This window comes from Stenella coeruleoalba (genome assembly GCF_951394435.1).
Source record: "Stenella coeruleoalba genome assembly, chromosome: 16".
In the NCBI taxonomy this organism is placed as follows: domain Eukaryota; kingdom Metazoa; phylum Chordata; class Mammalia; order Artiodactyla; family Delphinidae; genus Stenella; species Stenella coeruleoalba.
Window position 1 is genome coordinate 4,743,710 of NC_137162.1, and position 25,388 is coordinate 4,769,097.

At 44.9% G+C, this 25,388-nt stretch overlaps 1 protein-coding gene across 1 annotated transcript; it reads left to right on the forward strand.

The window, feature by feature from the left end:
- Positions 1-8,429: 8,429 nt before the first annotated feature.
- On the forward strand, positions 8,430-21,291 carry CLRN3 (clarin 3; the record flags this gene model as incomplete). The annotated part of the gene is made up of 3 exons (XM_079900274.1): positions 8,430-8,658; positions 15,057-15,236; positions 21,011-21,291. 3 exons carry the CDS (start codon positions 8,430-8,432, stop codon positions 21,289-21,291), a joined length of 690 nt encoding a protein of 229 aa, XP_079756400.1.
- Positions 21,292-25,388: the final 4,097 nt, after the last annotated feature.

The following is a 25,388-nucleotide window of genomic DNA, read 5'->3' on the forward strand; positions in this document are numbered from 1 at the left end:
AAGACAAATGCATCTATCAAGATATTGAACATTTACATCACCCCAAAAAGTTCTCTCATGCCTCTTCCCAGAAAATCTCCCACTCCTGCCAAAGACAGCACCTGCTTTGATGTCTATTACCATAGATAGTTTAACCTGATCTAGATCTTCATATAAATGGAATCGTACAGAATATACTTTTTTAATTTCTAGTTTCTTTCACACAGCGAAACCTCTTTGAGTTTCATGCTTTATTACCTATATCAGTAATTTAGGTAATGTATCTTTTTTCTCTCTTTGCTTCAAAGATTTTCTCATTTGTTTTTTTAAAAATTTGATTAAAATATGTCTTAGTGCAGTTTTCTTTGTCTCTATCACACTTGGGATTAGTTGTACTTCTTGTTCATAAGGTATATAATATAGTTTATAATACCTAGTTTATAGTTTTCATCAAATTTGGGGATTTTTCAGCCATTATTTCTTCAAAAATGTTTTCTGCCTGCCCTCATTTCTGGGACTTCATTTATATGTACATGGTATAGCTTAATATTGTCCCATAAGTCACTGAAGCTCTTTAAACTTTTAAGCCATTTTTTTCCTCTGTATTTCAGTTTGCCTAGTTTTTATTGCTATATATTTAAGCTTGCTAATCTTTTCTTTTACAGAGCTTAATCTTCTCTTAAATCCACCCAGTGAAATTTTCATTCAGATATTGTATTTTTAGGTCATAGAATTTTTATTTGGTTATTTTAAAACTAATTTTTATTTCTCTGCCAAGTTTCTTCATATGTTTGTTTATTGTATTCAGCTTTTCCATTAAATCCTTGAATATATTCATTATAGCACTTATAAGTTCTTGGCTAATTTTAACATCTATGTCATCTTTGAATGTGCATCTATTGAGTTTTTTGGTCCTGATTATTTTCCTGCTCCTTTACAGGTCTATTTTTTTTTTTAATCGTTTGCAGGATGCAACATTCCTGAGAGTTTAGATTGCTTGAGCTTTTGTTAGAATAAGTCTGTAGAAACCCTTCTAGGTGAGAGTAGCCCCAGTTTTATGACAGACTTCACTGAAGTCTCATCCTGATAATGTACGAGTTAGTATTCTACGGAAGACTTCAGGAGCTCTTATGCAGACCTCTAGAACTTCTTTTCTACACAGATTTATTCTGCTTTGGCACCCTGTCTCACATATTCCAGCCTCCCCAGTAGCCACAAACTTTGATTTCTGTTCCTCTACTCAGACACAAAGCTGCTCTCTCTTTGGGCTTTACTTCTCTGTGCTGCAGTTTAGAAAACTTCCCAGTCAGAATGCTGGGGTTAATGTTGTAATCATTTCATATGTTTCCTTTCTTTCAAGGATCACAGCCTTCCACTGATCAAAACAAAACAAAACAACAACAAAAAAACTTTACCATGTGTGTTTTTCCAGTTTTATACACTTTTATATGGCGGGAAGATAAGTTTGATATCCTTACTTTGTCATGGCTAACACAGGATTTCCTACGTTTATTTTAAATATTTATTGCATTGTTTTGTAATTATCTATATGAAGCCCTTCCCCCAAGGCTTGGTCTAAGTCATTTTTGCATCTTTAGCCCCTACCAAGCACCTTAAATGGTGCAGAGTGAATGATTTTTGAATGAATGAACTAATATATATGTGTATATATATATATGTGTGTGTGTGTGTGTGTGTGTGTGTGTGTGTGTGAATTCAAGTTTTATGTTATGTGCTGTTTAGAATTGTAATAGTTTAGTTATGTGGTTATGTTATTTAAAGAGCAGTTAACTTTATACTTTAAAAAAATAGGGAACACATATACATGGCTCAAAATGAAAAAGGTTCAAAAAGTGAAATAATGAAAAACAAGTCTCCTTGCTTCCTTGTTCCCCAGACAACCAGTTCGCCTTTTTTTTGAGACAAAGTTAGTTACCAGTTTCTTGTCTAATCTTCCAGAGGAATATTAGGCATTTGCAAACATATGTATATATATGAATTTTCTGTTAACTAAACTGCAAGATATGGGTATTTTTCCATAGTAGTACTTATAGACCTACTTCATTCATTTTAGTCACTGGTTCATTTTAGCCATTTTAGCCACATTTTACTCCATATGAGGTTGCCCCAGAATGTGTTTAACTCTGCTTCTGTTGTAGACCACATAGGTTATTCCCAGTCGTTTTCTAATACAAAAACAGCTGTGTGGAATATCTTTGTTATATGTCATTCATATGTCGTTTCAAGTATATGAGTATATGTGTGAATATAGAATTCTTGGTCACTGGATCCAGGTTGTTTTTTTTTTAAATAGATTAGCAATACGTGTGTGTGTGTGTGTGAGTGTGTGCGTGTGATTCTTTGGAAATAAGTTTTCACTATGTGAGTGTGAGTACAGTTACCATTCTACCTGTAATGACAAATAGCATTAATTACTTCTCTTCTTATATGATTAAGAAAGTTTGATTCAATCCCTTAAGTAAACTGACATATAGAAACTGGAGTAAATACCATTGGAAGGACAAATAATAAAACAATTCAGCACCTTCCATGATCTGCTTCAAGGGATGCATGGAATTCCCTCCTATTCCCCACTCAAAAAATCATAAATGTTTATGCTTTGGCAAAAGTATATTTTTTCCTCAACTTCTTTGAAAAACTTGAAGACCTTCAATGGATTTCTGGCAGAATGAAATGACAATTTCTTTATTTTTCACCACGAAATTAGTGTCTATAATCCACAGAACATTATTACTTGTGGAATGATTTAGTATCCACCTAGGTTTTGCCTTGTGTATACTTTTGATTTGCTTCAGGAATTGAGGAAAAATGTTGGTAATAGAATATAACACAGCACTGAGACACCAAGGAAAGTCTCTTGGTAAATAAGAGATAGACAGCTATTTCTTATCAGCTATTAAAGCAGGATAGAAATTTAGTTCTTAAATGTTTAATTTCCGGAAGTATTGCAATGTTAAGAAAGGCTTTTATGTATTAAAAGATTGCCTATTTGAAAGATAAATACCATATGATATCACTTACATATGGAACCTAAAATACCACACAATGAACTTATCTACAAAACAGAAACAGACTCATAAACATAGAGAACAGACTTGTGGTTGCCAATGGGGAGGGGGTGGGGGAAGGGTGGAGTGGGAGTTGGGAGTAGCAGATGTAAACTATTATATATAGGATGGATAAACAACAGGGTCCTACTGTACAGCACAGGGAACTATATTCAATATCCTGTAATAAACCATAATGGAAAAGAATATGAAAAAGAATATATATGTATATAACTGAGTCGCTTTGCTGTACAGTAGAAATTAACACAACATTGTAAATCAACTATACTTTTATAAAAAATAAAGAAATTAATAATGAAAAAAATTTTTAATTGCCTCTTTAATGGAAAATTATGAGTACGTCTAGGCAGTTTCTCTATTAAAATGATCCCAAAGTACACACAGTCTACATACATTTTATAACAAAAGTGAAATGTACACGAATTAATTAAAAATAGTAAAATAAATCCTGTTATATTCTTTAGAGTTCTAGGTGCTGTAAGATGTATACTTGCGATTTAAAAAAAAAGTTAACCTTTAATAACCCACATGACAAACAAAAGAAGAAATCAGCAGCCTTAAATTGTAGAAATAAACAAGAAAGCTAACGGCTGGTCCCAGTGCTTTATCAGCTAGACTAGCACTTTCCAAAGCAAGAATCCTTTAGTAACGATATGTTGTGGAGGAAGGTAGAGATGATTGTATATGGCAGACAGTACAAAACGGCCATTTTTAAACTTCAGATATGAGTTGCATATTTATTTTCATGTATTTATTTTCATATTGGTACATCATCTGAGCTTTTATGACAAGTAGGCTAATGGAGATAGTATCATAGCCAATTAATTTGTAAAAATATGAATATAGAAAAAATATTAAGGAATTAGAGGTGGGAATTCACATCTGTCAAAAATGGCACCAGTAGAGCTGGAATGATGGAATTGTGGGAAGTCTGGAGCCAGGGCCACTGCCCAGGCACTGACATGAACTTCAACCCAGATTTTGGTCTTGTTCTCCAGTCTATGAAGTCTTTGTGTTCCGGACTGTGCTCTATTTGCAGCAGCCTCTATACCACAGGCTCTGACATCACTTTTCTTTTGTCTGCCACACCCAGCTCTGTCTATCTCAGCCCATACTTCATGCAAGCCCTGCCCCTGGGGGAGTCCCCGGACATCTTTCACTCTTAACAGAGTGGGAGACGGTCCCCAGTGTCAAGCCCTCTGAGATTCCCAAACCTAGTTGGAAAAGGTCCTTGACTTGAAGCAAGATCACAGATTCTGCCTCCCCAAACTCAAATGAATCAAAACCAAGACCACCTCCCCCCATCTCTAAGAGGTATGTGTGTGACAGCTTTAGAGCTAATAAAATGTCAAGAGATTTCTGGGGTAGAGGCATATAATTATTTTTTGCAATAACTTAAAGCTTAGAGGATAAAAGTTCTGGACAAGGGTGAAAGTCCATGAACTCAGGAGCAGATCCAAAAGAAACATAACCAGGAGAGAGAACAAGACAGGTGACCTTGTTTGAGGCCCTGTAGCAGGTTATGCATGGGACTTCCCTTACCTGAAACGTATGTGAGCTTAAGTCAACTTGATTTAGGTATTTTGTCAAAGCTCTGTACATTCTTTCCTCCTGGATGCATTCAGCGGAAAAAGTGAAGGAAAGTCAGCCAGCCAAAAACTGAAGCTTGGTGAAGAGAAGACAAAGTGAGCCCAGAGAAGGTAAGAAGAATATCAGTGGAAATCACTCACAATGTGTTAGAACAAAGCAATGGTTGGACAGAACTGCCCAGGTTAAGCATAAGCAAGGTAAAAAGAAATGCCAAGGGGACTACATAAGCATACAGCCAAAGGAAACAAAGACGGAGTAAACCCTCTGGGGTTGGGAAAACAAAATCCAATGAACAGTTTCCTCTGCATGTATTATGCTATGTAAAGACTTATAATAAGAAGAATTTATTAAAATAAGAAATGAATAATGAGATAATAAAACAATAGAAACAAACTGAAACTCCAAACCGCACAATTTCAGGTTAAATACATAAGCTAGAAAAAGACTAGCTATTCCCACAGAGGAGAGTGATGGTGAGTGCAGAGGAAGAAGGTGAAGAGACCAAAGCAATTAGAGAGAGATGGTGGATGTGCAGGTCAAAGATAACCCAACCCAAGAATGACTGATGTGCCTCAAGGTAAGATTTCAGCAAATGGGGCTCACAATTCAGAAATATGATACAGAAAAAATGTATCTGCCATGAGCTGAGGGAACAGATTAAAAAAATAACTTAAGAATGAGAAAAAAGATGATGCAGAACAATCTATACAACATGTATTCAGGTCAAGCTACTGCATTTCATGAATAAAGGCTTTTATCATTGTGCTATCAGAATAAGAAAGTCACAGTCAGAGAGAAGAAATAAAGCTGACCTCAGACTCTTCCACAGCAACATTCAATGTCAAAAGACAACAGAGTAATATGCACAAAATTTTGAGGGGAAGAAAATGTAGCAGCCATGCTGTCGTTCAAGAATAAAAGCTGACTGCTTCTTCTGACCCTGATGGAGGAACAGGGACCAGATTGGCCCTCCAGTAATAAAACAGAAAATTATATATATTAAAAAAAAAAAAGGGTTTCTAGACACTGGACATTAGGCAGAATAGGGCTTTAATTCCTGAAAGAAAAGAAAAAAATGAGGTTTTACTGACCACTGCACCAGGGAGTTTTCAAGGAGGAATTCACAGGCAATGGTGCAAGAGAAGAAACCAGGAAGAGCCAGTAATCATCTGGAGTTGAAGAGAAAGAGATCAGAGTTTGGGGAAGCAAAAGTGGCTAAAATGGGTGGTGTAGAGTCCTGGAGAGAGATGGCTGCCCAGGCAAGCTCTAGAGATCTGCAGGGAGATCCCTCAAATCTTTGGTTGCATGCTGGTCCATAAGGGTGAGAGGAAGCCATCTGAGGTCACAGGAAAAGAGCCGGTGGAAAGCAGTGTGACAAACAGTTCCTGGAGTTGACACAGAGCTGGGAAGAAAGACTTTGCAATAGAGAATCCAGAAAGAGACCCACACAATGTGGCCATCTGATTTTCAACAAAGATGCCAGATGCCAAGACAATCTATCAGGGAAAGGGTAATCTTTTCAAGAAATCAAGCTGCAACAATTGCATCCCCACATGTATAAGAATGAATCTCAGCCATTACTTCATACTCTATTAAGAAAAAAACCTCAAAATAAGCAAATAACCATAAATGTGGGAATTTAAATGATAAAACTTCTAGAAGAGCGCATAGGAGAAAAATACCTTTGCAATCCTGGGTTAGGCAAAGATTTCTTAAATATGACATTTAAAGCACAATCCACAAAATGAAAACAATTGATACTTAGACTTCAGCCAAATTAGAAAATTTTTCTCTTCAAAAGATACTACAAAGAATATGAAAAGATAAGCCAGAGACTGGGAGAAAATAGTCGCAAAACATATATCTAGTAAAGGACTTACACGCAGAATGTACCATATAAAAAACTCTTAAAACTAAAATGTCCACGACAAGGATATGTATAAATAAATTCTGATTACTTCATACAATGGTAAACCTGATGTATTGGCATGAAAGGGAGTCCTATGACAAACTGTTGAGAGTTTTAACAAGATTATGAAATAGAACATAGAGTAGAACTTGATTTTAATATAAACGTGTATGGGCATAAGGATATGGGTATAAAAGTTATTGCCCAAGTATGAACACAATTTTTTCTTTTAGGATGAATTTTTAAATTATATTTGCTTTCTTCCATTTTTTGTGAGTTCCATTTGATATTTTTTCTAACGAGCATATATAATGCTTGTATCATGATATAAAATTATTTTCAGACTGGAAGAAGGACTAGAAGGACAGAACTACGGAAATTCTGTCCTATCCCTAAAACTGTAGTTAAAATGAATAGACTTAAGTAGAAAAAAACTAGTTTTCCCCATAATATACAACGTTGTGAAGATAAAGATGCACATTCACTGTGTTAAGGGTGTGTGGTTAACTTGGTACAACTTTTTCTGACGAGCAACTTAGCAATGCATAGCAACAGCTTCAGAAAACGTTTACATGCTCTGACTCCCATCGAGAAATCTAAGCAAGGAATTATTCAGAGATACGGATGCAGGTTTATCTAGAAGGATGTTCATGCTTGTTCTTTTTCAATTATAATTTAAAGTCTGGAGCATCATAAATGCCCACCATAGTGGCGTATTTGTACGTATGTCCCCGACATATACATATACATGTATATACAGGTACATATATCCCCGATAACTCATTCAACAAAAATTTGCTGAGTGTCTGCTGTGCCAGGCTCTTTGGCAGACCCTGGGTCTAGTGGTGACCCAAACAAACATGTCCACCTCCTGGTCCATAGTCTAGTTATTCTAGTGGGAAAGACAGACATTATCAACTCATTCCACTAATAAGTTAGGTGCTATCCAAGAAAAGTACAGGATGAAAATGTGCATATACAATATTACTTTATAGCCAGATAAAGAATATAATAAAAAGAAGTGTACATAATGTGCTGTGAACATCTATTATCTCGAGAAATGATCTTCTTGCCAAACGGGGGACTTTCTCTGAGGGCCAGAAACGATCATTTACAAACTATTCGCCACTCAACGGGGAGAATGGAGTCACAAAGGCTTAAAGCAGAAATGTTCAGAGCCACTTCCATCCGAGAACTAAAGAGAAAGAGAGATGAAACCTCTCAAGTTATAATTTAAATAATGTGCAGGTGTGATCCAATTTGAAAGAGGAAATTTGAAAGGAGCGCTTCTTTATCAAGGTCTAAAAATAAGGTGTCAACTTTTCTCTTTCCACTCTCCAGTATCTCTAGCAAGAGCTTCATCTCCTTAGGGTTTCCTTTTGGAACACTTGTTAAGGTCAAGTCATTAACCTTGGCAGGTGGGACTCTATGTTGTCGGCTGCTAGAATCAGCAACATTTGGGGGGTACGGATCCTCTGCTCCCTCATTATTTAGGAATTCTAGTTCTCTCCTGACGTGATAGGCTGAACTTTCTTCCAAGGCACTTGAAAAAGAGTTATAAATTAATTGTGTGATTGAGGAAGTCTTGGAAAGACCATGCCTACCCCCTCGTTCCTGCTGGTTGGCTGTAACCATAGCAACCTCTTACTCCAGACCAAAGTTCAGCTACTGTAAATCTTTATGACCATGTTCATAGTCCAATGTTCGTTAGTATGACCCTTCCTCATGGAGAGAGAGGTTTTATATTTTACAAGCAAGTGTTAGACTCCATTTCTAAATACTGGACTCCAAATGAGAAGGTCCAGAAATATTATAAAAAGATCTTTGTTTTTTTACCCTAGGATCCTTATTTCCCTGAGAAGATGCCTACGGCAACGAAAAGATTGACGTTCTTAACCAGCTTTGTCACAAGCTTGGGGGCTTTAATCGTAGTTTGTTCTATTCTCACAACTCAAGAATGGATCCGCAGTACGGTTGTCATTAGTGAGACTTCTTCGAATGGTAGCGTGATTATCACCTACGGACTCTTTCGTGGGAAGAGTATTCAAGAATTGAATCATGGACTTGCAGAATCAGACAAAAATTTTGAAGGTAAATCATAACTCATTTGAATGGATACAGTGAGATTGAATTAGCTGGGTAAGATTCATACCATCCTGTATTTCGGCCAAATAGCCCTTCAAAAATAATTTCCTTGTGAACTTAGCTGGGCTGTAGATATGAAAGCATAGTTTTAATTTTGAAAATTCACGGAATCGTTATTTCAGCTTCCTCGGTTCTGGTTGTGTCTATTAGCAAAACAGTCTAAATCATTCTAGCAGAGGCTATGCTTAAAGGGTACTACAGAGTGTATTGATAGGGAAATAGTTAAGTAAAAATATGGAGCACCAATGTGGTGCTCTACAGCCAGTAGCGACAGCATTTTTAACTGTATTGACTGTGGATTTTTAGTTGGAGCAAGAACCTCTGTCCAGAACTTAATTACTGGCATCTATGCAAGGAAAAAATTAAGTGGAAGATATGGACAATTTCTTATCCTTATATCTCAAGTTCATTTCTTTCACTGATTTGAATTTGCAGTCTTACCTCCAAAATATCTCATTGCTGTTGGAATTAAATTTCCATTAAGTCTATTAATCGAATATTTTACAGGAATTCCTAAATTTTTTTTCTGATTTCATACACACTAATGTCCTACTCTCAATGGGAGGAAAACAAAAATTCCTTGAGAACGATAAGTTGAATTTAGCTATTTGTTTGGCATTTGAAGTTTGAATATATACCGTTATGTTTTCTAAATTTAAAACCAAATTTGTAACTTGTTTACCACCTTAAATGGACTTTCTTCGAAGGGTGTTGCGTGCAGTTCACTACACAGGGGTTTATCAGGTATTATGCAGTCATTACCTCTTTCCTTATAAACATACATCATTTTCTGCCTTATACAAATGTAATGTTTAGCCCTCATTCCGTGCATAATGGTGGGACATTAGCTTTTGACATTAGCTCCAAGTTCTAGCTCCAATTTGTGACTTTATTAATGAAATGATTTCCTTAAATCCAGAGCAACATACTTATATTTCCAAATTACAAATTTGCCTTTTAGACTTTAGCAAAAGCAACGTCTCGCCCAGTATTTTAGCAGCGTTACACATCTCCTCCGGTACCAGCCTCAGGTCCTCAGGAAAATGAGGAATATTTTCTTTGCGGCGACTAGAAAAGAAGACTTTCAAAGATTCACTACCATTTTCAGTTCTGTGAATAGCATTTGCGAAACCAAAACTTGTTCAACTTCCTGAATTTCCAGACACTTGTAAAATTTTTAAAATACGAGAAAACAGCCTGTGAATTTTTTGATTTTCATACAGTGTCTGTTTGGAACCAGTTGGCTCCAATTTGAGATAACTGGCTTCAATGAGATCCCTGACTCCCTACATCCAGAGCAGCACCGAGGAGGCCCGGGTGGGTCAGCGCCTGGTTCTAGAACCCCATGGGAGTGACGTGGGCACAGTGGCTTTGGGAGGGCAGGGACAGCTGTGGTCAAGGATAGCTCTGAAGGCGGCAGGCAGTCCCGTGGGCCCACAGAGGAGGTGGAATATTTGCATTTGCTTTGCCTGGCTCTCTAGTTTTACTCTTTTCTTTCCTTTTCTTTTGTATTTTTCCTACTTTTCCTCTTTTCCCCAGAGAACCACATTCCAACTTCAAGTCACTGCCTCCAGTCACCCCAGGGGCTGTAGATGCTGCACAATTGCTGGGCGTTCAGATCTGCTAGGGACACCTCAGAGCCCAGGGGTCTTCAGTGTTGACGGTTTTAGCAGTCATTGAACTGGGAACACTTGCAAACAGTCCTCTCGGAGAGGGAAAAGTCACATAACCCAAATGTAGACGGTGGTTCAGCTGGTGCAGGTGTGCGGACATGGTCCCCCGGGAGCAGATCTGCAAACGTGCAGTGAGACAGGTTCTTTAGGACCACACGGGCTTATTTCCAATCAGAAACCAACCGTTGGCAGTACAATAAAATCATCGTATAAATGCCACTTTCCTGCCCTGCTGTGGTGGATTGCCTTTTCCTATGAGAAGTTAACCATGTCAGTTTCTTAGCTAGGATGAGTTCACACTGAAATCTCCAAAGAGTAATGAATATTGCAAAGCTCTGCTATATTTCTACATAGGATTTATCACATGGTGCCGATTTGGGGCTGCAGATTTTGAAATGAAGTGATGATGGCTGAGTTCAACTTGCCAAAATAATTCAGCCTACAATACGCCAATTGGTGAGGAAAAGAATCAGTCCAACCTGGGGAGGAAACTCTCCGGGGTGTAGCTAGATTGTTCGGGCAGCTCAGGCTCACCAGAAGCTCTACTAGCCTCATCCAGAGGCATCCCAGCTGGTCCAACACCCAGATGAAAAGTGCCAGGTGTCCACCCGTGAGCACGTTGCCTTGCTACTCCAAAGATTCCGGATATTTAATTTTGGTTCAGAAAAACCTTCCTGAGCAGCTACTGTGTGAGTGAGGGGCTTGGATCCCAAGCGGAACTGCACAGAGCTGGGTTGCTCACCACCTAGTCTTTCTAGAGAAAGGCCCGGACCCCATCAGTTAAATCCATCAGCCCGCACTACTTGTAGGACAAAGGTGTGTGCAGGTCATTATGAGAACAAGGGGCAGTTTCACCCCAAATGTGCCTCCCCCTGCCCACCAGTCTCTTTCCACTACCTACCTTTTGTTCCGGGGGAACTCAAAGTTTTACTATTGGCTCAAGCTAAAAATAATGAGGAAAGTGAGTCTGCTGCAAAAATCAATGAACTGCAAGATTGACTGCACTGAAGAAGTGAGGTTTATATCTCCAGAATTTACAGAAAGCCCCTTCTTATTTCTCCTATCTGTCCACCCCACCCCATACACATCCCATACTTTCCCTCGGGGTGGGAGCGACATATCATTTACCCCCAGAGACATGACCACACTGGGCGGTGCAGCATAAAAGGGCAGAAAAAGCTTTCCCCCAACCTTCTTTCTGAGACACCCCTCGTCAATTTCCTAGAGGCTGAAGCCATCAGCTGGGACGTCCTGGGAGAGCTCCTAGGCCACACTCTGGGATCCATGGAGTTAATGAGCCCTTCCAGGGATACACTGTGGTCCAGGGACTGAGAAGCTCCACTGGGTCAGGCCCCCTGGTGACCAGGTGCTTGAGGAGGGGGTGGAGACCATTCCTCCGCACAAGAAAGCCACCAGCTCTCCCTCAATTTCCGAGGACTTCCTGAAAACTAGAGCTAGAAGGGCCAGATGGCCAGTGGGGCTTGAGTATAAATGTCCAGGCACAGGAAGCCCGGATGTCCGGATGACCCCCATTTGTGCGCTGCCCACCACCCAGTCCATTTCGGCCTCCCAGCTGCGGGAGCCGTGGCCTCCTTCCCCGGGGCTGCCAGAATCCGAGCGATTAGTTTCAATTGTGGGGTGGCTTTCTCGATTCCGTCGCTTGACCCCTCAAAGGAAGGAAAAAGAACAGAATGTATTTGCTAATTTTGTAGGCAGAGAGCAGCTGTCAGATGCTGTAGAGGTTGATTGTGATTTCATTCTCGCCAACTTTCCCTGAATTCCCAGCTTTCATTGTCTGAGTTCTGAGCCAGGAAGGGGAGGGGAGATACAGCTGTCATACCTGTGTGGCAGCGAATTCAGAAGGCTGAAATAGAATTTGGAAATATGGCTGTTAAAATTAAGATAAATTGTCACATGAATTCATAGAAAAGTGTGAGTCAGTAGGCTCCAAATGGACTCCCTTTTGAGAACTGATGTCTAATAGATGTTACCAACAGTCAGAAAGAAAGCCGAGGGCTTCCCTGGTGGCGCAGTGGTTGAGAGTCCGCCTACCGATGCAGGGGACACGGGTTTGTGCCCTGGTCCGGGAAGATCCCACATGCCGCGGAGCGGCTGGGCCCGTGAGCCATGGCCGCTGAGCCTGCGCGTCCGGAGCCTGTGCTCCGCAATGTGAGAGGCCACAACAGTGAGAGGCCCACGTACTGAAAAAAAAAAAGAAAAAAGAAAGCCAGACCTGACTGTCACTTTCTAATTTACTATGAAAAGGTGGAATGTTCACCATTTGCAAATGAACATCCATTTACAGCTTTTAATAAGAAAATTTCCCCAGGGAAACTTGGTGCCTTGGACACAGGACATTTTTCCCACGCTGAAATTTTTATTTTCTAGTTAAGTATCCAAATTTTGTCTTATTGGCTAAGGACAGAGGTCATTTAGTCCCCGGCAAATTTCTGATTCAATGCTGGAGTTCCCTCCTTCATGCTCAGGCAGAGGCTGTGGGATTGTGGGAAAAAGGGGAGTGGTTCTTGCCGGCGGTGACTAAGTTGGAAACATCTGCAGTATTTGACCCTGCACCTCTGCACGGGTGTGTCCTGCTTCTTGTTTTTCCTATTCTGGTGTCATCTTCCACGAGCTGCAGAATAGACATCACAGCCATGCCAAGCCCTCAGCACTGCATCTCCGGGGTGAGCCAGGCAAAGGGACTAGGGCCTCGGGCTTGAGGGCAGGGCCTTTGGAGCTGTCCCAGCCCAGACGGCTTCCCGGAGGGCAGGGGGCCCATCGGGCCCCACCCATCCCCATGCAGGCAACAGGGGGTAGCAGAGAGGACAGCATTCTCAGTTTAACCAATGCCTTTCAGAGTTCTTACCTGGAGTGCATAGCAAAGGGGACTGCGCTGAGAACTTAGCCCTTCCCATGGGTTAATAACAGAAACAGCGACAAGGGCTGGGCACTGCTAGGGATGAGCAGACTGGACGTGTGTGCACTGAACTTTGCACCCGGTCCCGTCTCACTGAGTGGTGAACTCATGGCCTCCGTGTTGCTGAACTGGTTTTTCCCTCTTCTGTCCTCTCTGGTCTCCCATGGGGTTTGAAGGGCTGTAGCTGTGCTCACGGGAGACCATACCCACATTTCTTTTCTCCCGCCCCTTGTCTTTCCTGACTCCTTTCTTGTCCGCTGGCCACACCCTCCTGCCTGCCTCTATCCCCGCTCTGTGTGGAGACACTTCCAGCCCTGGGCTTGGCCACGTGACGTGGCCATCAGGCTGAATTCTCTCACACACGAGGGTCTTTACAGCCAGATTCCCAGCGTCCAGATGTCTGAAGGCAGATTTGCTGGCCAAAGCTCTCTCATGCCCATCCTCTGTCCAATGACAGGAAATTTACCTCCCTCGCAAAGTACCGCTGATTTAAAAAGAAAAACATCTGAACTAATAACATGTGGGTATTCAGAGGTGGAGAGAGGACGGACCCCGCACAAGTATTGTCACATCTTATCGGGAGAGTTGAGCCCGTCTGGCCAGCACGGGTAGGGAGGTAAAGTCAGACTAAATGTGTGCAGAGTCGGGGCCAGGCTGGCAGGAGCTTTGGAATCCCGTCTTATGAAGAACACTTTGGGGTTTATATCCCTTTTCAAATACTGGGAAAGGCTCCAGGCAGGAGAGGAGGGAGTGGATTCTGCGTCGCTCCAAAAGGAGCATTAGGATCCAGGGTAAATGTTGTAGAGACGCAGAATGAAAAACCTTTAAATGACTAAGGAGACGCAGTGATGGAAAAGGCTACCTTGCAAAGAGAGGGCTCCTTGCTGCCAGGACACGTTTCAGGAGGAGGCTCCAGGTCTCCCCTGGCTCCCAGGGCCCCGTTCCTGAAAATGTGCCACATCCAGAGCGGAGCAAGAAGGCTTCCGTGGCCGTCCTGGTTTCCGTTCCTTAAAGCTGCTCCGGTGTGAAGATGTGAGAGGCTCCTGCCCTCTCCCAGGGGACCTGAAAATCAGGAATGGAAAGAAGGAAGCTTTTCCTTTTCCCTTCCCACCCCCATCGTGGTTCTAACACCTTGTAATTCCCAATGATGGTGTTAGTACATTACTAAAGACTCTGAAATCTTTTTCCCAATTTACTTTTTCCCTTCTGTCGCCGTGACTTTCACAGAACCTCTCTGTAAACACTCTATTGAATGTGGTGGCAATCTCCTAAGGGCCTGAAACGAGAGGTAAACACTCTATAGAATGTGGTGGCAAATCTCCTAAGGGCCTGAGGCACACTGGCTGCCCTTGGAGATGTTTACAAATGCATGGCTGGGTCTCCAGGTAAGTGTGGGGAGAGCGTGTCTCTGGTGTCTGCTCATTTTGTAAACAAAGGAGGGAGCGGAGGAAACAGATGCCTGGGGAGGCTGGCGGGTGGTGGTTAGAAAGGGGAGAATGGCAAAAGCAGGAACTGGTGGCAAACGGCCCAGGGCACCTGCGTTTCATTTTACGCAAGTGCATATCCACGTCTGGAGCTCCCCTGCGCTTAAGAAATATGCAAATTTTATGAAAAGGCTGACAGTTTCTAACCCCAGTGCCTCAGAGGGTAGAACGGGGAAGGAGGCAGCATGGGGTGTGTGAGGGTGGACCTGCCCTCCGGTCCAGAGCTGGTCTTTGCATTTGGTGCCGCGTACTTACCAAACATTGTTTTAGTTTTAGGAACATTGAGCAGTTCTTCCCCAAAGACTCTGCACTTGGTGGTCATCCTGTTCCTGGTCCTTAGTTTGTTCACTTCGCTGTTGAGCTCTGTGTTCACCTTCTACAACAGCTTCAGCAACCCCTATCAGACGTTCTTGGGACCGATGGGGGTGTACACCTGGAACGGACTCAGCGGTGAGTATCGGTGAGAGGACGTGCTCTCTGCCTCTGTCCCCCTGCTTCCCTCTCACACTCGTGGACACACACGGTCACGGTCGAGCCATGGGCGTTAAGAGGGCCCCCTGTGTGCTGAGTTGCGTGCTGGGGGCTGAGGTTTATTTTTGTAAACTTACAGCATTTATTCAGTCTCTTTGGAAATAAAATTCTGTTTAGGTGCCCAGGTAAGAGACCAGAGTGAGGTGAGGAAGGCGTGTTAGGTGTTAAAATATATGCCATACCGAGGCTTTGCTTTGGAGTATCTGGTGTAAGGAGTTGAACAAAGAAACACATGCATCCACAAAACATTCACTGGCTCCTGTGGCGTGCTTGACTCCACATTAGGCTCCACGTGATGTGTGGAAGTCAACACGTGAACACACATGCACACATGCACGTGTGTCATTTAGTCTCCTTCTTGCCCTCGTAGAACAGCAGTCAACTTGACAAAATCTAAACCTGATCGTGGCACAGAGAGCCACCAAGAATGTCATTTTGGAGAATCTGGGGCCAATGCCCTTCTTGTGGGCAACCTGTGAGTCCCGGATGTTGCTGGGCGGTGTTGCTAGGTTGTGTTACTTGTTTGCTGGGAAAGGTATTGGGGTGAGGGATGGGAAGTGGAGCCCAGCTTGAGTCACAGTGTTTTGGACTTTCTCTGGGTCTCATGGACTCTGTGGCCACTGTGTCTGCCCAGGGAGGTGGTCACATGGGAGCCTCGTTGCCCCTGCTGGGCAGCCGGGTTTCTCCTGGTCTTTCCCTCCCTCCACGAGAACCTGATCTCGAGATCGAATCAGAAGCAGCCCATCCTACTAACCGGACGGCTCTGGAGGTGCTCGCGTGTAAGCCACAGGTGGTGAATTTTTTAAAAAATAGGTTACTTTATTTATTTATTTATTTTTATAATTTTTTTTCATTTTATTTTTGGCTGCGTTGGGTCTTCGTTGCTGCGCGCGGGCTACTTGCAGTGAGCTGTGGCTACTCTTTGTTGCGGTGCGCGGGCTTCTCATTGCGGTGGCTTCTCTTGTTGCAGAGCATGGGCTCCAGGCGCATGGGATTCAGTAGTTATGGCTCGTGGGCTCAGTAGTTGTGGCTTACGGGCTCTAGAGCATAGGCTCAGTAGTTGTGGAATATGGGCTTAGTTGCTCTGCGGCATGTGGGATCTTCCTGGACCAGGGCTCGAACCTGTGTCCCCTGCAGTGGTGGATTCTTAACCACTGCGCCACCAAGGAAGCCCGGTGGTATATTTTTAACACAGACCAGGAACGTTCAGGGACAAAGAAAGGTGCCCTGGATATTAGGCTGTAAGGAAGCCTCAGAGGAGGCGCTCTGGGCAGCAGCTTTCCCCTGTCCTCCTACTGAGAGGTCATCCTCACACTGGCCACTGCAGGTGGCTGGAGGGGCCCCTGTGCTGGGGCTCCCAGCGGTGCTGTGCTGAGAATGAACACCCGGCTCTTGGGGGAGGGAAGCCCTGACTGCAGCCCTGGCTGGTGCGAGTGTGTAAACACTTCCACTGCGGCCTTTTTCAAGCTAATGGTTGAGGAGATGTGTGAGCCAGTCCCAGCCCAGCAGGGATACAAGGGAGAGCCACGCAACTCACTGCTCCAGCAAGCGCAGCTCATAACTATCGTGCACCGCAAGGGTGGAAACTTGGGCTGCCCTGGGCAAGCCTGCACCGCGGCCACGTCGCACGCTCCCCCCTCAGCTCTGAGCGTTTGGTGTCAGGCTGGTGTAGCCACATCCACACGTGACCAGCCCTTTCCTTTCTTTCTGTGATTTTATTTCCCGGTGGTAAAAACAAACAAATGCCCCAATGTAAAGGGCATCTGCTGTGGGCCAGGCACGACAGTCCCTCGGAATGAGTATTCCTGCTTCCTGGCTCACAGTGGAGCTGAGGGAATTGGCTCTAAACTCAGATCCTCATCCGGATGCCAGGGTTCCTTGCCCCACGCTGTTTCTAGGAGGCTCGTTCACCTCCGTCAACCAACGCAAAGGAAAGACTCATTGGCACTCGTTGCCAGGGTAAAACATAGACTGTTTTAATTCTTGCTCATATGATCAAGAAACTTCAGGTACAGCTGGATCCAGGGTCTCAACCAGCACCGTCAGAACTCTGTTCTCCTCCAGTGTCCCCTCTATCATTAAGCAGCTGGGCTGGTCCTCTTAAAGGCAAGTGGGCTGCCAGCCCTTCTTGGCCCATCACCGATGCAGCAACCCCAGGAGAAAAGACGACTTTTCCCCCCAAATCGAACTCTCACTGGAATTGCCCTTCTCCATTTCTGGAGCAAAACTCCATGGCCGGCAGGGTGGAATTCACTGACTGAGCCCCTTGGCAGAGAATTGACCAGCTGGGAGCTGGGGAGGATGGATCTGAGAGGAACGTCGGGCTCTCGGACCAGACGGGAAGGTCCGATGTGGGCCCAGCGGGACAAAGCCAGCCCCCATTCCTCTGTCTGCACCTGCAGGGCTCGGAGCACATCCCTTCATCTCGGCAGGAGGGAGCCCCGGGCTTTCAGCCTCTTTCTCCATGGCTGAGTCTAAGCTGGCTTTGCACAGGGCACGTTTGTGGAGGAAAACATGGAAAATGGGGACTGCAGCCCCCCTCACCGCCATCCCCACCTACTTCTAACAACAAAGAATTGTTTGCCAGGCAGCAAACTTTGGCCACATTCCCTCCCAGGCTTGGGGCAAGTTCTGACACACAGAGGGGCTGTGAGCTGGGCAGAAACACACTCGGAGACTTTGCCTTTGCCTCTCTGTTCAGCCTTTGGCTTTGCCTCTGAAGGCCCTCACAGCCTCCGGCTTCGATAGGGCAGACTTGGGCCCCGAGTTTGGTCGGAGAACTTAGTGAAAACTCAGCTCATGGGAGGCTCAGCCTTCAGGGGGTTTTGGCCACAGAGATGCCATCACTGTGTCCTTGGCTTGGATCACCGTGGGGAGAGGGCAGGGTTCAGGCTGCCCTCAGGGGTCCTGGAGGCAGAGGGAAGGGCCACACATCCCTCTGCAGGCTGGGCTTGGACACCCTCTCCTTGGCTGCAGGGAAGAAGAGGGAGTGGTTTGCTAGTTTGCTGCTGAAGGATCGGGAGGGGGTTCTCCTTTTTTGAAATATTTATTTATTTATTTTTGGCTGCGTTGGTCTTTGTTGCTGCGTGCAGGCTTTCTCTAGTTGTGGCGAGCAGGGGCTACTCTTCGTTGAGGTACACAGGCTTCTCTTGTTGCAGAGCACGGGCTCTAGGCACATGGGCTTCAGTAGTTGTGGCGCACGGGCTTCAGTAGTTGTGGCGCACAGGCTCAGTAGTTATGGCATGTGGGCTCTAGGAGCACAGGCTTCAGTAGTTGTGGCTCACGGGCTCTAGAGCACAGGCTCAGTAGTCGTGGCGCACGGGCTTAGTTGCTCCACAGCATGTGGGATCTTCCCAGACCAGGGCTCGAACCGTGTCCCCTGCATTGGCAGGTGGATTCTTAACCACTGTGCCACCAGGGAAGCCCTGGGATTCTGCTTTGAGGAGAAAAATACCAGCATCATCTCCCGGGCCACTGTGCCCTCTGACCCCGCCTGGCATGGTGCAACCCTGACCCCAGGGGATAGAACTGTAGTCTGAGAGATGATGGAGGCGGAGAGAATCTTGCAGACGGTGTGTCCCAACACATTTGAACCTCAGTCGAGGAACCGAGAGCAGAGAGTAACCCAGCAGGTCACACGGCCCAGTGGGGACAGGCTGGGGTGGGAAGCCAGCGTCCCGAGCCTTCAGGGCCTCCTCCTTCTACCAGGGGCTCCCTCCAGGTCCAGTAACTCTTCTGTCCCAGAAGCCGGACGACAGGCTGTGAGATGCGTGCCCTTTCTCAGGGGGCTCAGGTCAGCATCCGTGTCCACGGCGGCCCCTCCCAATTCAAACCAAAGCATCTACTTCAGGAAAAAGCATTTAACCCACTTCCATCCTACCCCTTTATGACTAAGCTTTCATTAGAAACTTCCCAAGAGCACGATGAAGGATAATTAAGGGGTGTGAGACGCATAGCGCAGAGAGGAGGGGGTTTGTATGTACTCACTCCTTTTATTATTAAGAAATAAAACCATTAGGTTGAGGATGAAAGACCGTCATCACGGAGAGTGAGAAGTCCTCACGCAGAAGCCCTCATTAGGGCCTCTGGAGGGCCGTTCCCTGGGTGTGGGTTACGATCAGGACAAATTTGATGCCAAAATGTCCTTCTAGTTCTGGGTAAATGTCAGCAGATGACGAGTCACGCAGACTGTGTCCCAAAGGACCTCCGTCCTGGGGATTCCCGGACCCGGCATGCTCAGGCCCCGCCCCGCTGGACGGTTCGCCGGCAGCATCACGCGTCTGGAATGTCTGCGCCCTGACCTTCCTTCTCCCGCCTTTTTAAACGGCTTAATTGAGATATGACTCACATACCATACAGTTCACGCGTTTAACCTGTGCCATTCAGTGGTTTTCGTATATTCACAGACCTGTGCGACCATCACCACAGTTGATTTTAGAATATTTTCATGGTCTCAAAAGGAAACTCCTCCCCCCAGGCCATCCCCAGTCCTCAGCAGCCATGAATCTACTTTGTGTCTCTAGCTCGCCCACTTTGGAGAATGAGGGATGAGGTTCAGAGACGCTAAACTCATCTCCCAACGCCAGTAGCTGGAGCCCTTGAACCCTGCTGTCTCTGACTCCAGAACTATGTTCCTTAACTAGGCCAAAGGAGCTTTCCAAAGTCAAAATGGTGGAATGTGCTCTAGTGAAGGACATTGTGAAGAATAAAAAAGGGAAGCTAAAAATTTTAAATGCTCTTTTTTTTATATATATATATGAATTCATTTAATTCTTACAACAACTCTTCCAGGTAGGTATTATTATTACTTTCTTAAACATCTTTATTGGAGTATAATTGCTTTACAATGGTGTGTTAGTTTCTGCTTTATAACAAAGTGAATCAGCTATACATATACATATGTTCCCATATCTCTTCCCTCTTGCATTTCCCTCCCTCCCACCCTCCCTATCCCACCCCTCTAGGTGGTCACAAAGCACCGAGCTGATCTCCCTGTGCTATGCGGCTGCTTCCCACTAGCTATCTATTTTACGTTTGGTAGTGTCATGGACATATATACACTACTAAAATGCTCTTCTAAAATGAGTTTAGTAAAGAGATCCTTCCTGGTTAAATGCTGTGCTCTGTTGTGTGTAGAATGAAATCCCAGCTCTGGAGCTGGCATTCAGAGCTCTCCAAGTGGACTCATCCTCTGTATCCTGTGCTCAGGACCCTTAGAACCCCTCCCCATCAGATGAGCTTGTGCCTCACAGACCCGGGTGCTCTGAGTTCATCAACCACTGCAAGTCTCTGTTTGGGCCGCCTTTTCTATTTGTCCTTCCTCAGCCTTCCCATCCCGCTGGTCTCTCTAGATAGTTTCCCCGTTGACCTCCCTGTTCAAGCATTTATTCATCCCTCATTCAGTACACCTGCTAGATTCATTGCCCAGGGAAGTGGGCAGAGCAGCTCCTTCTGAAAGGGCTTGAGCTGAATGTTTGTCCCTGTCCACAACTGCCCTGCACCATCTTTAGCATTTGGAGCCTAGAATCTAGCTCGCGCCTTTCATTTCTTTTACATTCCCCCTAATGCTTAAAAGAGAGTAAGTCCCAGTGTAGATATTCAGTGAATACCCATAGAGTACGTGTGATAAAGGAAAACAGTGACATTAAAAAATGTATCACCATGTTATCTATGAAACTATTTCTTCCTTTCAGCATCCTTCGTATTCATAAGCATGGTGCTCTTTGTGGGGAACACACAATCCAATCATCTCTCAGAGGAGCTGGCCCAGAGGCTCTACCCACTTTATCCAGCAGTCACTCACCAAGGAACCTCCCACAGTTACGGATACTCATTCTGGCTCACCCTGCTCGTCATTCTTCTAAACGTAGTCACCGCGGTCATCATCGCCTTCTTCCAGAAGGCCAGAAAGCAGTGGAAGCAGGAGCAGAAAAAGCCCATGGAATATGCCCCAAGGGATGGAATTTTATTCTGAATTCTGTACCCGCATTTGGTGGTTAGGTCTACTCTGTTGTACGCCAGCTCCCCGAGCAGTAACTGGCTGGCTTGTCTGGGTGATCGGCAGGTAAAGCGCAGGCCTGTTTGACTGTCATTCTGTGACAGCTTTTGTATCTCATGACACTATGTTCTTCATAACTGATGTACCCTTGAAAAAGGATTCTTCCCATGAGGGTGGGGAAGATGAAGAAGAAAGCTCTCCAGTCCTTGTAGTGTTCAAAGCAGTAGAATGGTTGTGAGTCTATGGACCCTTCTGACCTGGTCTCAATCTCTTAGGTAATAAAGGTTTGGGTTACGCACCTTCCCTTTGAGTTGCTCGAAGCACTTTGATACCTATGATCTCATTCACCTCAGGAGAGACCATGCATTTTTATTCCACTCTATGAATGAAGACTTCCAGGCACAGAGAGATTCAGAACTTTTTTTTCCTAGACCAGGTGTTGGAAGCAAAAGGAGAGACCTAGGGGTGTATGACCTGGTCCTCTGGACCCTCAACTGCCCATATAACTTAAAGCCAATGGTGAATAGAAATGCTGATATTCATTTCTGAGTTTCCAAGATGAGTTTTATTTTATTTTATTTATTTATATTTTTTTATATATATTTTTTGCGGTACGCGGGCCTCTCCCGTTGAGGAGCACAGGCTCCGGACGCGCAGGCTCAGTGGCCATGGCTCACGGGCCCAGCCGCTCCGCAGCATGTGGGATCTTCCCAGACCGGGGCACGAACCCGTGTCCCCTGCATCGGCAGGCGGACTCTCAACCACTGCGCCACCAGGGAAGCCCCAAGATGGGTTTCTTGTAGGGAAAAGATTAGGAAGGAAGAATATCAAGGAAAGATTAAAATTATAGCCCTACAGCCTCATTCTAAGAAGGTTAAATATATTTTTGCTTTAAAAAGATTGTGGTGAATTCAGTCAAAAGAGAAATGTCATACTGTGGTAAGTTCAAAAACCCCATCAACCAACCCTCTGCTTAGTTGCTGCAGTGTCTCCGACACAGGTGTAGATGGTCAGGTGGGAGTGTATCACCCATCAGCAGACTCCTGCCCAGCCAGAGGCTAAGAAATGGGTTCCAGCTCTATGGCTTGCAGGCATACCCTGATGGTTAGGTGCACAGCACAGGTGATGGGTTGCCTTCTAAGAACAGGTGGGTGAAACGAGTTCATGGCCTCATGAGAGGACAGTGGGTGACCTGGAATATTTTAAAAGACACCAGATGGATTCGACCTACTTCGCCAGTAGGATATTCTCCCGGAAAATCACTTAGAGAATCTTTGGGGCTTGACAGAGCACTGACCGAATTCTGAAATAATCACCTTTCACGTCTTGATGGAACCAGAGCCAAAAGAAGCAGAATTCTCTTAGTGTCATTTACAAAGCAGCAGCTCTTTGGACAGGAGGATACATCCTTTACGAAACTAGCGGAGATTAACCATCTTCTTACCCATTACTTTTTAACAATCTGTCTTAGAAATAACATTTTTCATTCAAGAAACATGCACTGAATACCTGTGATGTGATTAATGCCTTGCTAAGCCAGGTACCTGCCCCCACAGAGATCACAACTGAACAGTTAAGACAGACATTCAAAAAGCAGTCACTAATCCCGTGTGAAATCCATTCTTAGTCACAAAACTGTGTTCATTCTTTGAAAGGTCAGTTCTCCATAACCTCCCTCCGCCAAATCCTACTAAAGTCAAAATTACTCTAATAAATCAACTTAGTGTGAAACTGAACATATTAAAAATATGATTACCCACAGCGAAACTGTTCTAAATTCTTTGAAGCTAAAAACATTAATGTTCTTTGGAAGTTTGAATTTTATATCAGATTTTGGTAATAGGGTTGAGTAACAAAGAGGAAACAGATGAGGGTAACAAATTGGCCCTCACATCCTGTATCAGTACAAAAGATTCTGTAGCTGGGGAAGACTGTGTTTACTCATCTCAGCATTGGAGCAGAGCTTGGTTTCTTTAGAGGACAAACTATCTTAATCCTTATACCATAAATGGTCTTTGAGGAACCATTTAAGACACGGGAAAATCAGGTAAGTGGAACTACAGTTCACAGTCCGGGAGATGAAGAGCTTTGCTCTCTTACTACGTCTGAAGGTAGAAAGTACAGAAGCTGCCTGTGTGTTCAGTGGAAATCTTCTTAAGGAAGGACAGGGCTTGCTGACTTTTCACAACCACAGGCAATGTGGCACGACCCAGCTCTGGCCTCCTGCCCTGGCCCCCCGAGATGGGCCTTTTAGCGAATGTCCGTGGGGCAGGGAGGGGGACTGACTTTTTTTCAGGGAAAGAAGTACCGTTGAAAAGTAATTTGCTGTTCTAAAACTACTAATAAATGTGCATTCTCTTACTTTTCCTGTAACGGAACCACATGAAACACTATTTTGAAGGGGTCCAAACGGGTCCATGAAATACGAATGTTTCAAGGGTCGTGATGTGACCCCTAATCGGTCCACGTGGTCCTGTTATGATGAGCTAGTTTACCATATAAAATATCGTGCTCTTCAGTTTTATAAGAACATAGAGTCTGTGATCATAATTGTAGGGAAAGTCGTACTTTACACTAATGTCAAAGTGATGGGGCTCCTCTGGTGGGCTGATGCTTGCAGAGCACGGTGGCAGACAGGGGCCTCAGCCTCCAGTTAAGCTTCGCCTTCATCATTACAATTTGATTTGATCATCTCACCAACGCCTGTGGACCAGGCAGGGCAGGGGCAGTTGTCTCCTTGGATATACCACTTCTCTGGGTCTAATGAGCTATCCGGCAGCCAGCCCCACGTGGCCGTACAGCATTGGTGCCTGTGGCGCGTAGCCATACAGGTAGACAGATCAGCAGCCTCCCGCCTTCTGATTGGCCTCTTGGAAGCCCTAGGGGCCTGCAGTTCTGCAAAGCATAGGCAGGTGCCAAGTAAAGTTCCAGAACAGGTTCTCCCTCTGCCGGCCCATCGCCCACCCAGAGTGCATCCTTCTTTTTCACTGAAACCAGCCACGGAGTGCAGACTTGAAGCCAGGTTCTTAGTTGTCTAATCTGATGTCTTTCTAGAGCCTGAACCAGGACGCAGAGCAGGCGTGTGTGGGACCGGATGTCTAGGAGTCGGGAGGCTTTCTGATTCTGAAACTCCAGCTTGGAGAGAAGCCAGGATCCTTGGTCCCTGAGCCCCACGGGGGTCTCCTGACCCTGGGACCCAGATGCCCCCGAGGGCCTTGCATACATAGGTTCCCCCCGCCAGGGGCGCGGAGGGCTGATGCCTCTGTAGCAGCTGGGGCTGCAGTCTGCTCTCTGGGCCTCACTGCCTGTCCTCACCCCCAAACACCCCCCGACCCAGGACACAGGACCCAGTTGGGGGCTCCATTTGTACACTGCTCTGACATCTCATAGGAGCCGCAAGAAGCCAGCAGTCCCCCCTTCTCTGAGCTTTTCTCATGATGAAAAAATAAGTAATAAATAATAGAAATGACAACCAGCGTGGGATTGAGCAGGGAACGTCTGCAGTCAGGCTACCTGGGGTGGAGAAGCTAATCTCAGCAAAAGCCTCATTCTAATCATCTGTGAAGTGGGATCACAGTACCAGGCTTCGCTCTCAGCAATGTGAGAATGAACTGTGATCAGGGATGTGAAGAACTCGGGACCTTGATAACTGATGGCCATGCCTCTCCTCACAGAACTGGGAGCCCGCAGAGCGTGGTGGTGGCAACTGTAAAAGCTAGAGGATGTTGCCCCTTTAGCTACCACATTACTAATTCTTTTGTTCTGTAAATGAGCGACAAACAACTTCAACCCGGGGAGGCTAAGAACTTGCCCAAGTGTCCACAACTGGCAAGTAGCAAAGCAGCACGGAAAACAGGTCTCGGGGCCCCTGTTCTTTTTTACTAATGTTTGATTCGGTTGCATAAACATTTGTCTGCATCCGGCTGAGGGTGGACCGAGGGGACAGAGGAGAAGGTCCCTGCCTGTGAGCTCTGCCCGAGAGGAGGCATGGCCTTCGCGGTATTGCCCATGGGGCTAAGCCACACATTTCATCGCATTTGTGTGTCTCAGTGGATCTGGATCTGGTTCATTCA